Source organism: Chaetodon trifascialis, chromosome 14 (assembly GCF_039877785.1).
Source record: "Chaetodon trifascialis isolate fChaTrf1 chromosome 14, fChaTrf1.hap1, whole genome shotgun sequence".
Taxonomy (NCBI): domain Eukaryota; kingdom Metazoa; phylum Chordata; class Actinopteri; order Chaetodontiformes; family Chaetodontidae; genus Chaetodon; species Chaetodon trifascialis.
Window position 1 is genome coordinate 3,664,327 of NC_092069.1, and position 12,327 is coordinate 3,676,653.

Here is a 12,327-nt window from a genome sequence, read left to right on the forward strand (position 1 = left end):
GAAATCGAGGATAATCACCCGGGTAGAGAGGAAATAATAAAAAGACGGACTGCAGGGGCCAAGGCGCAGTAAATACATCAGCACTGGACAGGCGATGTGCCAAGTCCTCCATGGAACCTCTGTCCTGAACTCTGGCCCTGACTGACTGGGTTCCTCTGCCATTTGAGTATGAGAGCAGAAATAAAGCAGGCCTAGCTGAAACACAGCCTTGGGAAAGTCCATAAGACCTGGTTAAGCTTTAAGGAGTGAGGCTCCAACTCAGCATCGATGCATATCCAACAGCATAAATTATGTAGGCACTTTAGACAAACCCCAAATACTTGTAAATCATGAAACATATTTCCTCAAAAATCTCTGGGTGTTTAGCATCACAAATACAAATCAGAGTCTAAAAAAGACTGTCTGCTCTCTTTCCTGGCTCTAAGGTGCACTGCAAACATCCTAAAAGGCTGATGGGGCCAATACAGCCCTGTACACATCTACACTGTCCCGAGATGACTGGCTCGCCGAGGTCACATCAACATACACACACACACACACACACACACACACACACACACACACACACACACACACACACACACACACACACACACACACACACACACACACACACACACACTGTACACCTGTGATCGCCTATTGAACTTTCTGCCTTAACTCAGGACTTTGAGTGAGCGTGTTGCCTTCCCTCATCTGGTATCTGTAAATCTTGAGATAGCATCACGGGCCAGAATATCTAGGCCATGATGACAGACCGCCTGTATTGAACAGACAAGGAGGTGACATACTTCTGGATCTCCTCCACAGTGAGCTGGTCCTCTCTCTGTTCTCCTGTCAACATGGCCAGCTCGTCCTTCAGACACTGGATCTCCCTCTTCAAACGTGCCATTAGCTGAAATACACACGAAAAGCAGGGTTAGGTCTACTGTATGTGCACATACACAAAATGACAATCCCTCTGAAAACAATGTTACGGCTTATCTTTCATTTTGAGGGCAAACTTCAGTGAAGAAGTTGTGTTTGGTTAAGGCCTTCTGCACTGAGCCAATAGCCTGGTTGCTGTCCAAGTGTGGTTAATGTATATATAAACAAGCAAAATATCTCACCAAGTCCAGACATAGGTTCTTGAATAAGTACTTAAGCAAAAAAAACAAAAGAGTAACAGCAGGCATGTTCATCAGTGTCACAAATCCTGATCAGAGGAGAGACAGTGTGACAGGACGAGGACATTGTTTTTATGAACAGCATAAAGTGTCATTCACTGATTAAAACTGACAGCAGTATACTCCATAATCTGTACCCCAGGTATCGTGTTATCAACTTGCTGAGCACAGGTAGGCCCGAGACAGCCACTTTCATGACAAGAAATAATTTAAGGCATGAATATGTCCTGGACCTCGTCTTGTTGACATCTATCCTCTAATCTTTGGAAACAAGCATGTGGTTCTCTCTTCTACGTTCACTGAAAGGGCCCATGTCCACAGAGGTCGACCTACATGGCCTCCTGTCAGTCGAGATAAGCATTAGCTGGCCTGTAGCTACATAGCACCTTAAGGATCAGTGAGTTCAGATCACAGATGAAGTGGCATTTCATGTGTAACAATAGCTCCTCTCATGAAACAGAACCGTTTCAAATTGGTTTAGCAATGTCATTTGTTCGATGTCAACAAATGTTACTTGTTTGAAACTGAGCAAAGGTGCTGTATCACTTGCTGATGGTAATGTCATTATTTGTGTAACACCTCTGAAGGCAGGCACTCAGATCTCTACATCACTTACAGCACTGAGATTTAACTCTTTGTTCCTTATACAAGAGAGCTGTTGTTTGGGATTTTATCTTAATCCCCTGGTCCAGAGCAAGAGGAGCAAAAGCCAGAGGTTAGCCCACTTGACATGTGCCCTTATTTTGAAGTTACTAGCAACTAGTTACTATGTGCCATAACTTCAATTTAAGGTGCTACGATTATGTATGCGGCAAAAGAGGCCACATTCATAACAGACAACCCAGAAGATCTGACTCACCTCATAAAACCAACAGTTTGATATCTCTGCAGCTCGTTGTACAAGATGTTAACAGGGCATTCATTCATTTGCCAGATTCTCTCCAAGGAGAGAATGAGCCTTTCTACATTACATCTAAACAGAGGCACGTAATTATATGTTAATGGTCGGGAAAACAGGCCAACACCAAATCAATGGATGGTCTAGTGACTGAACGGAGGCCAGACCAGTTGTAATAAAAATTCTGCACAAATCAGAGCACAAGACAACACACAAAACCACCTAAAAAAACAAGTGGCAATTGTTTTTTTTTCTCACATGACCCACTTCTCTCTTCAGTATAAATCCTACTTAACAATCTCCACTGAATTTGACCACACCACAAAATAATAAAGCAGACTGAATGACTGGAACTGTCTCAGCTGCGAAGAGCAAATACAACAGAAAGTGGCAACTGTGTGCCAGAGTAACACACTGACACTGCTGACACAAAGTTGCTAGGGAGCCAAAGTTCAGTGAACACTCAATCACGGTCAAAGGTCAGACTCGTCAAAGTAAGGAACGGCTGCTTCTGGCAAACACATCTTTTAACTAGAAAGTCAAAAACAGTCATGCAGCCAGACATCGTCAGCTCAAGATGCTGTTGAGAAGAAACAGACCTGCATGTGGTTTGGGGTAGGTGCCACCTAGCTAAAAGAAAATTTCATCCCTAATCCACCCATATCATATTTTTTAACACTAAACATCATAGCTGACCATCCCTCACCAGAGCCACTCCCTGTATCTCTTTTTTGGAACCCGTGGTCTGATGTAATTTTCCCAGCTGCATCCTGAAACGCTGACCACCAGTCATCGGTCAGCGGAATCATGCAGTCTATTTCAGAGCGCCGAGCCCACACTGGTACCACAGCACTATGGCAGGCTTACATACACTCAGAATAAAAACTGACTCATGTAACTGATGATGCCAGCATATCCTATGGAACCCCATGTCAGTGCAACAGCGCAAAATACAGATTGTTATGGTGATGCAAAATGCAATAAATGTACCTATCTGCTGACAACATGATACACAATTAAGTTTGAAACATTACACTGACTTGTGCAAACAGTCCTAACTTTAAATTACACATCTTCCTCTTGAATACATACTATCCATCCTGTGCAGAAAACCCCCCACAGTAAACTGTAAGCACTGCAGTATAACCACAGGTTGCACCTCTAATGTGTATGTATTATGTAGTATGCTACTCACAAACACGCTGCTATTATGGGGCCTCTTTTAATAAAGGAAGAGGAGTCATAGTTTCCCTCTACAACACAATGTGGGCAAGGTCTTTTATCCCCCACAACAAAATGACAACACATGGGCTATGTTCCATGCATGGTGCCATTTAGGCATTTTAGACTAAGACAAAGAGCACCACTACACTTATAAACTCCTGTCTGTCCTAACGAAAGCCAACCACTTAGATGAGATGGATGAGGGGCTCGGGAAGGAATTTTCACACCTGCATCCTAAACATGTCTCACTGGTGGGCTATAAGCAGGCCTCTGTTTGACTCACAGGTATGCACTAATCAGAACTGTCTTCTTGAGAGAGATGTGTGTATCTTTCACTGATGAGGGAGTCCAGGTTCAGGAGGGTCAGCCAGCCTCCTATTACACTCCACTTAGCTGCATAACAACACATCAAAATAAACCTTTTAATCTTTTAAGGTTTACAAAAAGAAGCTTGATGGCAATTCAGCTCAACTCAAACTAAGCACTCCTACACACAATACTGAAGTTTCCCTTGAGGACAGACTTGAAATAAATGCTACACTGAGGTGGTGGAAGCATCTTGGTCTACCTGCCTCTTTGTCTTGCTCTGCTGCTTGTTTTGCAGATAATGGAAGTTAGTTGGTAGGGTCGTCTGCTTTTACCTGCCCACCTGTGCTGGGCTTCCTAAAAGGCATAAAAGATGGCCTTCTGGGAGTCTCACTCTCTCTCAACCGGGCCTTCTGTGTCCACCTCATCCTTCTTCCTTTGTTTGCTTTGCTGCACCAGCTAACATACATCACACCATATTTCACACCATCTTACTTAAACACCTCAGTAACTATTTATTAGGTCAGTTACTTTGAGTCAAATATATGCCTTTTGAATGATATACAGTATCTGTGTGGCCTCATTTTTTGTTGCCAGCCTTGCACCAGGCTGTAACATAAGATTCAATAAATGCTGATAACTGCAGAGCAGGATAAGCCTGGTCTAACTGGAGGATTAAGACTGATCTTCGTACTCTTAAAGGAGCCAACAGAAGCATCCTTATGGTACGGTCACTGTGGCTGACTTCATTATGATTACAGGCCACTTTCAACACCTCATTCTTTCCCTGTCCATGAGAGTCTAGTTAAATATTTTGTCTGGTGTGGCTGGTTTCCTGCTGTTCCTGCATTTTGTAGCCTGCAGGCTACAGTATAGGACCATTGAGGCAGTGTGTGGTCTGACCAGTGCACCAAACACTGTCTCCAAGATTGTGAAAGTCAAACTCCAGTTTTCAAATCAATTACCACAGTCAGCATGTCCAGTAGGCAGTGTGACTTCAGACAGGGCAGGCCAAAAATTGGAGTCTGAGTGTTACCCCAAGCCACAGTAAATAACATCATTCTAATCTGCAATCTGTACCGCTGGCTTAACTTTTTTTTTTCAGTGAGTCAGGAAGTGAGATAGAGGGAGAAACAGAGAGATGGGAGCAACAAACAAAATGAGAAACACACTAAAAAGGCATAAACGGAGACAAGGAGTTTGCCCATGGAGTTTGGGTTTGCCTGGAGCTGCAACTGTGCAGGACCCAATTGGGAGCAGCCAGACACTGTCACAATTACTGGGCCAGCCGCAGACTCTCTTAAAAATACCTCTGGAGGGTTTGCAAGTGGCCAGCCAAGTCTCAGCAGCAGTAATACAGTAGCAGTTGATCCTTAGGCAGGTCATGGTGGGAGAGGAGGAAGCGGATATAGCTGTGATGAATTAGTACAGTATATCCCCAGAGGGGCTTTTACAACAACTACCAGCTCTGCTTCCTGGCACACTACAATAGGGGGAGGTGTGACAAGTATTGTAAAAGGAGAAAGTAAAGGAGAGAAACCATTGTTATGGCTAACCTGGCTAAAATCTCTCATGCAATTTCCTTTTACTCATTCTAAAATATGTGACAAAAGGCAGATGTGGATGTATGTGTAAGGTCTATGTAAAGAACTGTTGAGTGGCCTCTTTCACCACATACTGCATGTGGCAACAATGCAAAGATTTATTCTCACCAAAACCTTCTCTCTGCTCTACATCTCCTACTCTTGTTATGAGAATGTATTCATACTTCATAGATATTAAATATAATGGAAGTAAACAGACAAGCCACTCTCATTTTTAAAATGTTACACTGTGTCTGCAGATCTACAACATCTGGGCAGGAATTGCTCTGTGGCTCCATGCATGCAATGTGTGCTTCCTTGCATAAATGTGTGTAGATATCCTCCTGACTACTTTTTTTTTTTTTTTTTAATTTCCCTGTCTTTGTAAGGTAATTAGAATACTGAAAACATTTTTTTTGTTTTGGATAAAATGTGCTTGCACAGATGGACTCTATTTTCCTTAATGAGAAAGAGAAAGGTACCAAAACCCCTCCCCTACACATTTGGTATCACTGAAAAGCCCTAAATGTTCTCTGTAGATAGCAGAAGGAGTTAACTCAGTAGTATGCAGTGGGTGGGAGATATTCAGGTTTACAAATGTCCTCCACAGAGGACAAATTTGAACTACTGGTAGTCAGGAGGTTAAATACACACCAGTCTCCAGCTGGATGCTTTCTCAAGAGGCTGTGAGGTATTGGGATAAAATATGCCATAACAGAATTGGAGGCATGTAAATAAGACAGAGAGAGAGTGAAAACAGGACCTGTGAGCAGTCTAAATAACATAAGATGGACAGGTTACGTGTCTACGTGTTAAAGGTGGAAAACTGCTTCTTTCAGAATGACTCTGGAAAATCTAATTCGGTATTGGAAACCTAAAGAGGACACTTAAGCACATAGTGGGTTACACTTAGTTACATTTAGAAGCTGGATTTTCACTACAACTCATTCCCTGATCAATTTAAGGTCTGGAAGCTATGAGGATGGTCTGGCCGTAATGAAACAGCACATTAAGTCATGCCTCTGTGGTGTGATCGTGTGGCTAAGCTATGGTATTTGTAGTGACTGGTGAAGAGCTGTGAGTGCCTGTCTGTCTCACCAAAACGGGATCCAGTTCTTCATTCAATATCGCCTCGTTCTTGATAAGACCCACGCGCTGAGCAAAGCGGCACGTAGAGATGGACTCCTGAAGAAAACAGTTTCAAGAAAAAATTTAAATGTTTGTTTTTCTGCCAGAGAGAAGACTTTTACTCCTAATATTTAAATGTAAGAATATTTTGTTTTGGTTTGATTTAAATACCCAGAGAAGCCAGATGAAGTTTCAGAGGGGAAAATGAATATTCACTGCTGACAGAGCTAGCCAGAGGCAGCAAGAAAGGCCAAAGCATTATTTCACACCATGTTTCAAGTAGACCATGCTTACATCAAGGTTCCTCTTGTCAGCTGACATAGTGGCAATCATTGTAGTCATGCAATTGCCCCCAAGGCTGTCTCTCAGCACAGAGGTCAGCATGGAGTTCCTGTACGGTATATGGGACCGGCTCTTCTCTGACAAAGCTATAATCACCTGAAGAAGAGAGCAGTGAAAAGAGCTGATATGCAAATGAAACGCTGTATTGTACCATGTTTGACAGAAAGTGCAATTATTATTTCCAACAGTGTGGGACATAACTGTTCTGTTAAAGCAAACAAACCATCAAGTAAAAATACATGGTAATGTAAGTATGTATTTCATTATCTACAACAAATATATTTTGAATATTAGCTTACTTGTACAATATATTGTTTTAAATGAAAGCTTATGTCTCAGAAGTGACTACCTGCTCCAGGTAGTGGAGGGAGAGGTTGATGTACTTGGCCTCAGTGAGCAGCTGTCCATTCAGACCCGTCTTGCTAACTCTATCTGATCCAGCCAAGTCCACCAGGTGGAGCTTGGAGCGCCGCAGGGTGGCCGAGCCCGGCTCACTCCTGCATAAGTGCACAGTGAAAATACAGTGGGAGCGGGTGGATGCCTGGTTCATTGGAGTCTGGAGAAGAGACAAGGGAGGAGGAGGGTGAGAGAACACTTTGAAAATGCAGTAATGTTCTACAGTGTATGTGTGAGTATTATGAATCCTCTAAAATCAGTACACATGGTGATTTACAAAAAGAAAGATTTTACACTCCATCTGCTATATTTTCCACATTCAAACAACAAAAAACATGTTTCCTTTCATTCCTTTTTTTCTAGCTCCCACTGGTTTGAAGATCAAAGCCACACCATGTGCAACCGATGAGCAGTAAACACATGGTGGCGGCTTTACAGACACTGAGGTTGATTTTCAGATGGTCACTGGAACAGCAGAATTCAGGCTGAAGCCAAGAGAAGACAGAAATAGAGTGTGAGTCACTCTGCACAAATAAGCTTTATTAGCTAGAGGAGGATGGGTTACTCGTGGCGTCCTCAAGGAGAGAATAAACAGAAGAAGTGCTGATCATAGACTTCTTTGTCTTTTTGCCCCAGCACATCGGCAGCTTGGACACATTATTTTGCTTTTAAATAACAGCTTTTAATTAGAGCAGAGGGGTTATCCTGATGATACGGTACATCTTGACTTGAACTAGTTTGTGATTAAGGCTAAGATTCTTTTCCATCTGTGGAACAGTCATTGACTAAGATAAGGTCATGGCCGACTTTTTCCTCTCTGCTTGAAAACATCATCGTCAACATTCCAAGCCACTCATTCTGAAAAGGTGCTGTGACCCTGACATGTTGTTGGTGTAAATGTGCCAACACCTGGATGTTATGGTCACGACAGCTCATGACAAACCTTTCTCTATCATAACCCACCACTATCATCTCTTTCCTAAGGCCAAATTCCCTTCACTCTGCACACAGCCATGTTTGTTCCTACGGGCACCCCTAGGACTGTATAAAGGGACAAAGGTAAAGTTATAGAGTGTCTCCACACTGACAGCTATTTTGCTCACCAACCAACACAACGCAGTGCTGGTCAGACCTTGAAAAGCAGCCCATACTGTAAGCTGCCCACAACAGCCCCGCAGTGAATCCTTCCTTCATGAAGGTCATAACGTGATTTTAAAGAGGTGCTGATTCAACCTGATGTGGTGTGGCTGCACTGGAATACATGATACTGACAGGTGTTTCTGTTATTTTGTCCACCCTATTTATAGCAGCAACGGTTGGCTAAATAATAGAAACATTTGTCGGCATGATGCACACCAAAACAGTCCGACAGCAACACAAACGTCATCCACCAAAATGATGGGAAAATTGAATCAACATCTCTCTAAAACTGAAAACAATAACCTTTATGAAGGGAGGGTTCATTCCAGGGCTGCTGTACTACACTGCGTGAGTTTTAGCCAAGTGCAACATATACAGTAAGTGACTGTTCTGCATGTATTACAGTGGAAATCATTACCAGCACTTATAAGATATCTCTCATTCATGTATTAGATGCTAGATAAGTATTCAAATACACTGGCAGCTGTCCCTATGTAAGAACTGTTCGTATCTCTGAGTGTTGTGTCATTATCAAAGCATTTATCAACACTGAGAACCAACTGGTAGACAGTTTGGGTTCATTTTGAAATGTGCATGCAATGTATACAACACAATAACTTTGTTATATGTAAAGGTTTCTTTAGGAGTCCTAAAGGGGGCATCAAGTACAGCATGTACATTTAAATGGTTACAGACAGTGTGCTCATGTCCATGGGGGGAACAGTGTCCACACAGGGCCACTCAAGCATGTCTTAGTTGTCTCCTGTGTTCTGAATTGACCACATGTTGATCTTACATGCACCACATGCTGACCACACACAGTGCTGCAGTGGGTCAGCATAAAGGGACAATCTGGTGCTCCAAGCCCCCGAAACGTTTAGAGACTGCTGATTCACCCTGCTCACCCACACATTCAGGAGGGAGTTAGGATGGAGGAAGGGGCAAAGGAGCAGGCCCTGCATCCCCACAGGAGAAGAGTAGCGAAACAGGGATGCAGAAAAAAAGACCATATGGGAGGAAATGTTTCCTGGTGAGGTTGAAGGAAGGGTGAGGAGTTGAGAAGGTGTATTTGATTTCCTGTCCAATAAAAGTGGAGAGTGGATTGCCAAGTCTCAAACCAAGTGAGCTCATTGTTTGCTGAGTGTGGCGTGAATGTGTCATCTTTTATGCATATGGCTGGGAGCAAGAGGAGAAAGAGAGCATCACTGTTAACTTTATTGGAAGTCTATGTGAAGCTAGGACTTTTGGGATGATTCTGGCAGCGACAAATTTAATATGTTGATGACAGTTTGTTTGCTTGTGGTTCAAGAGAAACCTTCTTGTAAGGACGTTCCTGGGAGGACAAGTTCACAATAGTCTCTGTGTGGGTGGACTGTACCAGAGGCACCCCGCTGAACCGAGCAATGTCTCCATTGCCTGATCAACAGACTGATGTAACATCCAAGAATGTGTTTCCACTCAAATGTCTCCCCAGGTACAACAGCAGTGGACACTGGGAGTGTGTCCTCAAGGTATATGGAAAAACAAAGGCAGTATTGTTTTGGCAATGGGCTATGTTCAGTGGAATAAGTATCTTACTTGTTGCACACATTTTCTCATAGTCGACAAAATCTATGTGACAGGATACGAGCTAGTTATGGAGAGAAACCATCTTTGATTTCTTTTGTAATGGTTTTGTTTCAAGAAACACCCCAAGCCACATCAAAAAGTGACTTTGAAATACTCATTAAAAATGAAAAGCGAGTCTCTGATTGAAACCTGATTATCCAGTTCACTTTTACTGTCTGTTATTTACTTACAAACTAAAGCACGAGTAAACAAGGTGAGATCAGTCCTTTGTTCCAAACCTCAGGTTGCAAAGCAAAAGCTGACCCACCACATGTCTCATCAGTGTGGGGAGTCTGGGTGTCTGAGTGTAGAAAAGAACCACTGCAACATAAACAGAAATTACAGAGAGAATTCTTGGTTTTACTGGGGAAAACATGGTAAAGGGGACCACAAGGGACCAAAATAATATTTTAGAAGGGTCTTAAGGTGGCATTTACAGCCATTTTGCATTTGTGGACAAAACATACCCTTTACATCCCTTTTTCTGAGAGTGGTCATGTATTTGTGCATACTGTCTACAGTCCTTACTAAGAACACTGCATGGGTGGTGTGTGAATTAAAAAGTGGAAGTTACATCATAAACTTCTGCTGAGCTTGTGTTTCCCTCTTTCTTACCTCTGCAATCATACGATTGGTGTCACCCAGGAAGAGCAGGTTCAGAGCTTCCTCCTCATTTGCTGCCTGCTGCAGTGACAGGTTCCTGAGGTGGATGTTCTGGTCCGGATCCTCCATGATCACTACTTTCCTGGAGAAGGAAATAAAACCCTGTTCAAGGAAAGTCCAGCTCAAAAAATTAACTTGAAATTATGAAAAGACTAGAATTAGACAAGTTGCAGTTCCATGCATGTGAGTCCAGACTCATGCAATACATGTAGTGAAGACTCTGAAGTAACTTATTCAATTCATTCAAGTTATTCAATAAAAGCTATTAAGTGTATTTGGTGAAATGGAGGTTATCAATATATTGACTTGATGATTCCAGTGAATAATGTCCAGGTAGAAACATGCTGTCTTCACTTAGAGACTATTTTTCCAGAGAAGCACAGAGGACTGACAGAGATCTTCATCACATGGTGCAACAACAATCACCTGAAGCTCAATATCAGCTGAACCAATGAGCTTGTGCTGGACGACAATGATTTAAATATAGATGCTGCTGCAAAGAAGCTACGAACTCTAAAACATGATGCTTCACACATCTTCAAAACAACAGCACAGCAGTCAAATGTGAAATATGGTCACAATGTTCCTGAGTGATGTTGTAAATAATGGACAGAAAAGTGTTTCTGCAGAACACTGTCATGTTACAGTGAAGTTGACCTTTGACCTTTGGATATAAAATGTCATCACTTCATCATTTTATCCAATGAGACATTTGTGTGAAATCTCGCCATAATTTGCATGAAAATTCTTGAGTTATGGTCAAAAATGTGCTTTGTGTGGTCAGTGTGTGCGGTCATTTTCCAAGCGGCCGTTTGTGCCAAATTGTAATTGGAGGAATTCCCTCCAGGCGTTCCACAGAGTGACTTTTGACAACCAAATTCTAATCACTTCATCCATGAGTCCAAGTGAACGCCTGTGCCAACTATCCTCAGGGCTTTCCTGAGATATTGCGTTCACAGATGGCCAGACAACCCAAAAACATAACGTCTCTGGCCCAGCTATCGCTAACATGAAGGCACAGACATGACAGAATTGGACAAATCAAGTCAAAATCCAAATAATCCAACACTGAAGCAATTATTAAAAACTAATTATGTCAGTTATGTCATCTATTTCCTTCCCATTGCCTTGAAGTCACCCAGCTGTAAATCCAAACAAACCACATCTGCAAGTGTGTGTGGGCTGCGACCCAGTTTGACACATGTGCTTTATCTATGCGGGGGTTCATAACATGATAACAGACAGGGCTTGCTTTTAAAAAACAGGTGATTGGTTGTTGCCCACATCAAACACTCTGAAACACAGTGTTCTGGGACAGATGGGGCTGAAAGGACTCCTCTCATCATACCATATCATTTCCATCACGCCATCAGCGTTGTGACAGTATGACTGCTAGCCTGAGATGTCAAAGAGGGTGGAATGATAATTATGTTAACATATGTAGGTAATTGAGGTAGTTTGATAAAACAGTAATAATCTTGATGTGATTAAAAGCTAACAAACAGCCCCACCAACACAAGTGAATAATGTCCAGGTAGAAACATGCTGTCTTCACTTAGAGACTATTTTTCCAGAGGAGCACAGAGGACTGACAGAGATCTTCATCACATGGTGCAACAACAATCACCTGAAGCTCAATATCAGCTGAACCAATGAGCTTGTGCTGGACGACAATGATTTAAATATAGATGCTGCTGCAAAGAAGCTACGAACTCTAAAACACGATGCTTCACACATCTTCAAAACAACAGCACAGAAGATCTAAACAATCAGCAGAGTTTGAAGGTGAACACCCAAGATTAGTGTCACCAACTCAGTATCTGACCAAATGTGAAATATGGTCACAACGTTCCTGAGTGATGGTGTAAATAAT

At 42.4% G+C, this 12,327-nt stretch overlaps 1 protein-coding gene across 1 annotated transcript in view; it reads right to left on the bottom strand.

Annotated features, from left to right (window-relative positions):
- Positions 1 to 12,327, bottom strand: part of kif6 (kinesin family member 6) — a 67,693-nt gene that overhangs the window by 45,604 nt on the left and 9,762 nt on the right. The window contains exons 6-10 of the mRNA XM_070979481.1: positions 10,407 to 10,536; positions 6,997 to 7,203; positions 6,600 to 6,743; positions 6,276 to 6,362; positions 792 to 895 (exon numbers count right to left, since the gene is read on the bottom strand). Coding sequence (XP_070835582.1) covers positions 792 to 895; positions 6,276 to 6,362; positions 6,600 to 6,743; positions 6,997 to 7,203; positions 10,407 to 10,536 — 672 coding nt within the window. The remainder of the gene's footprint in view (positions 1 to 791; positions 896 to 6,275; positions 6,363 to 6,599; positions 6,744 to 6,996; positions 7,204 to 10,406; positions 10,537 to 12,327) is intronic.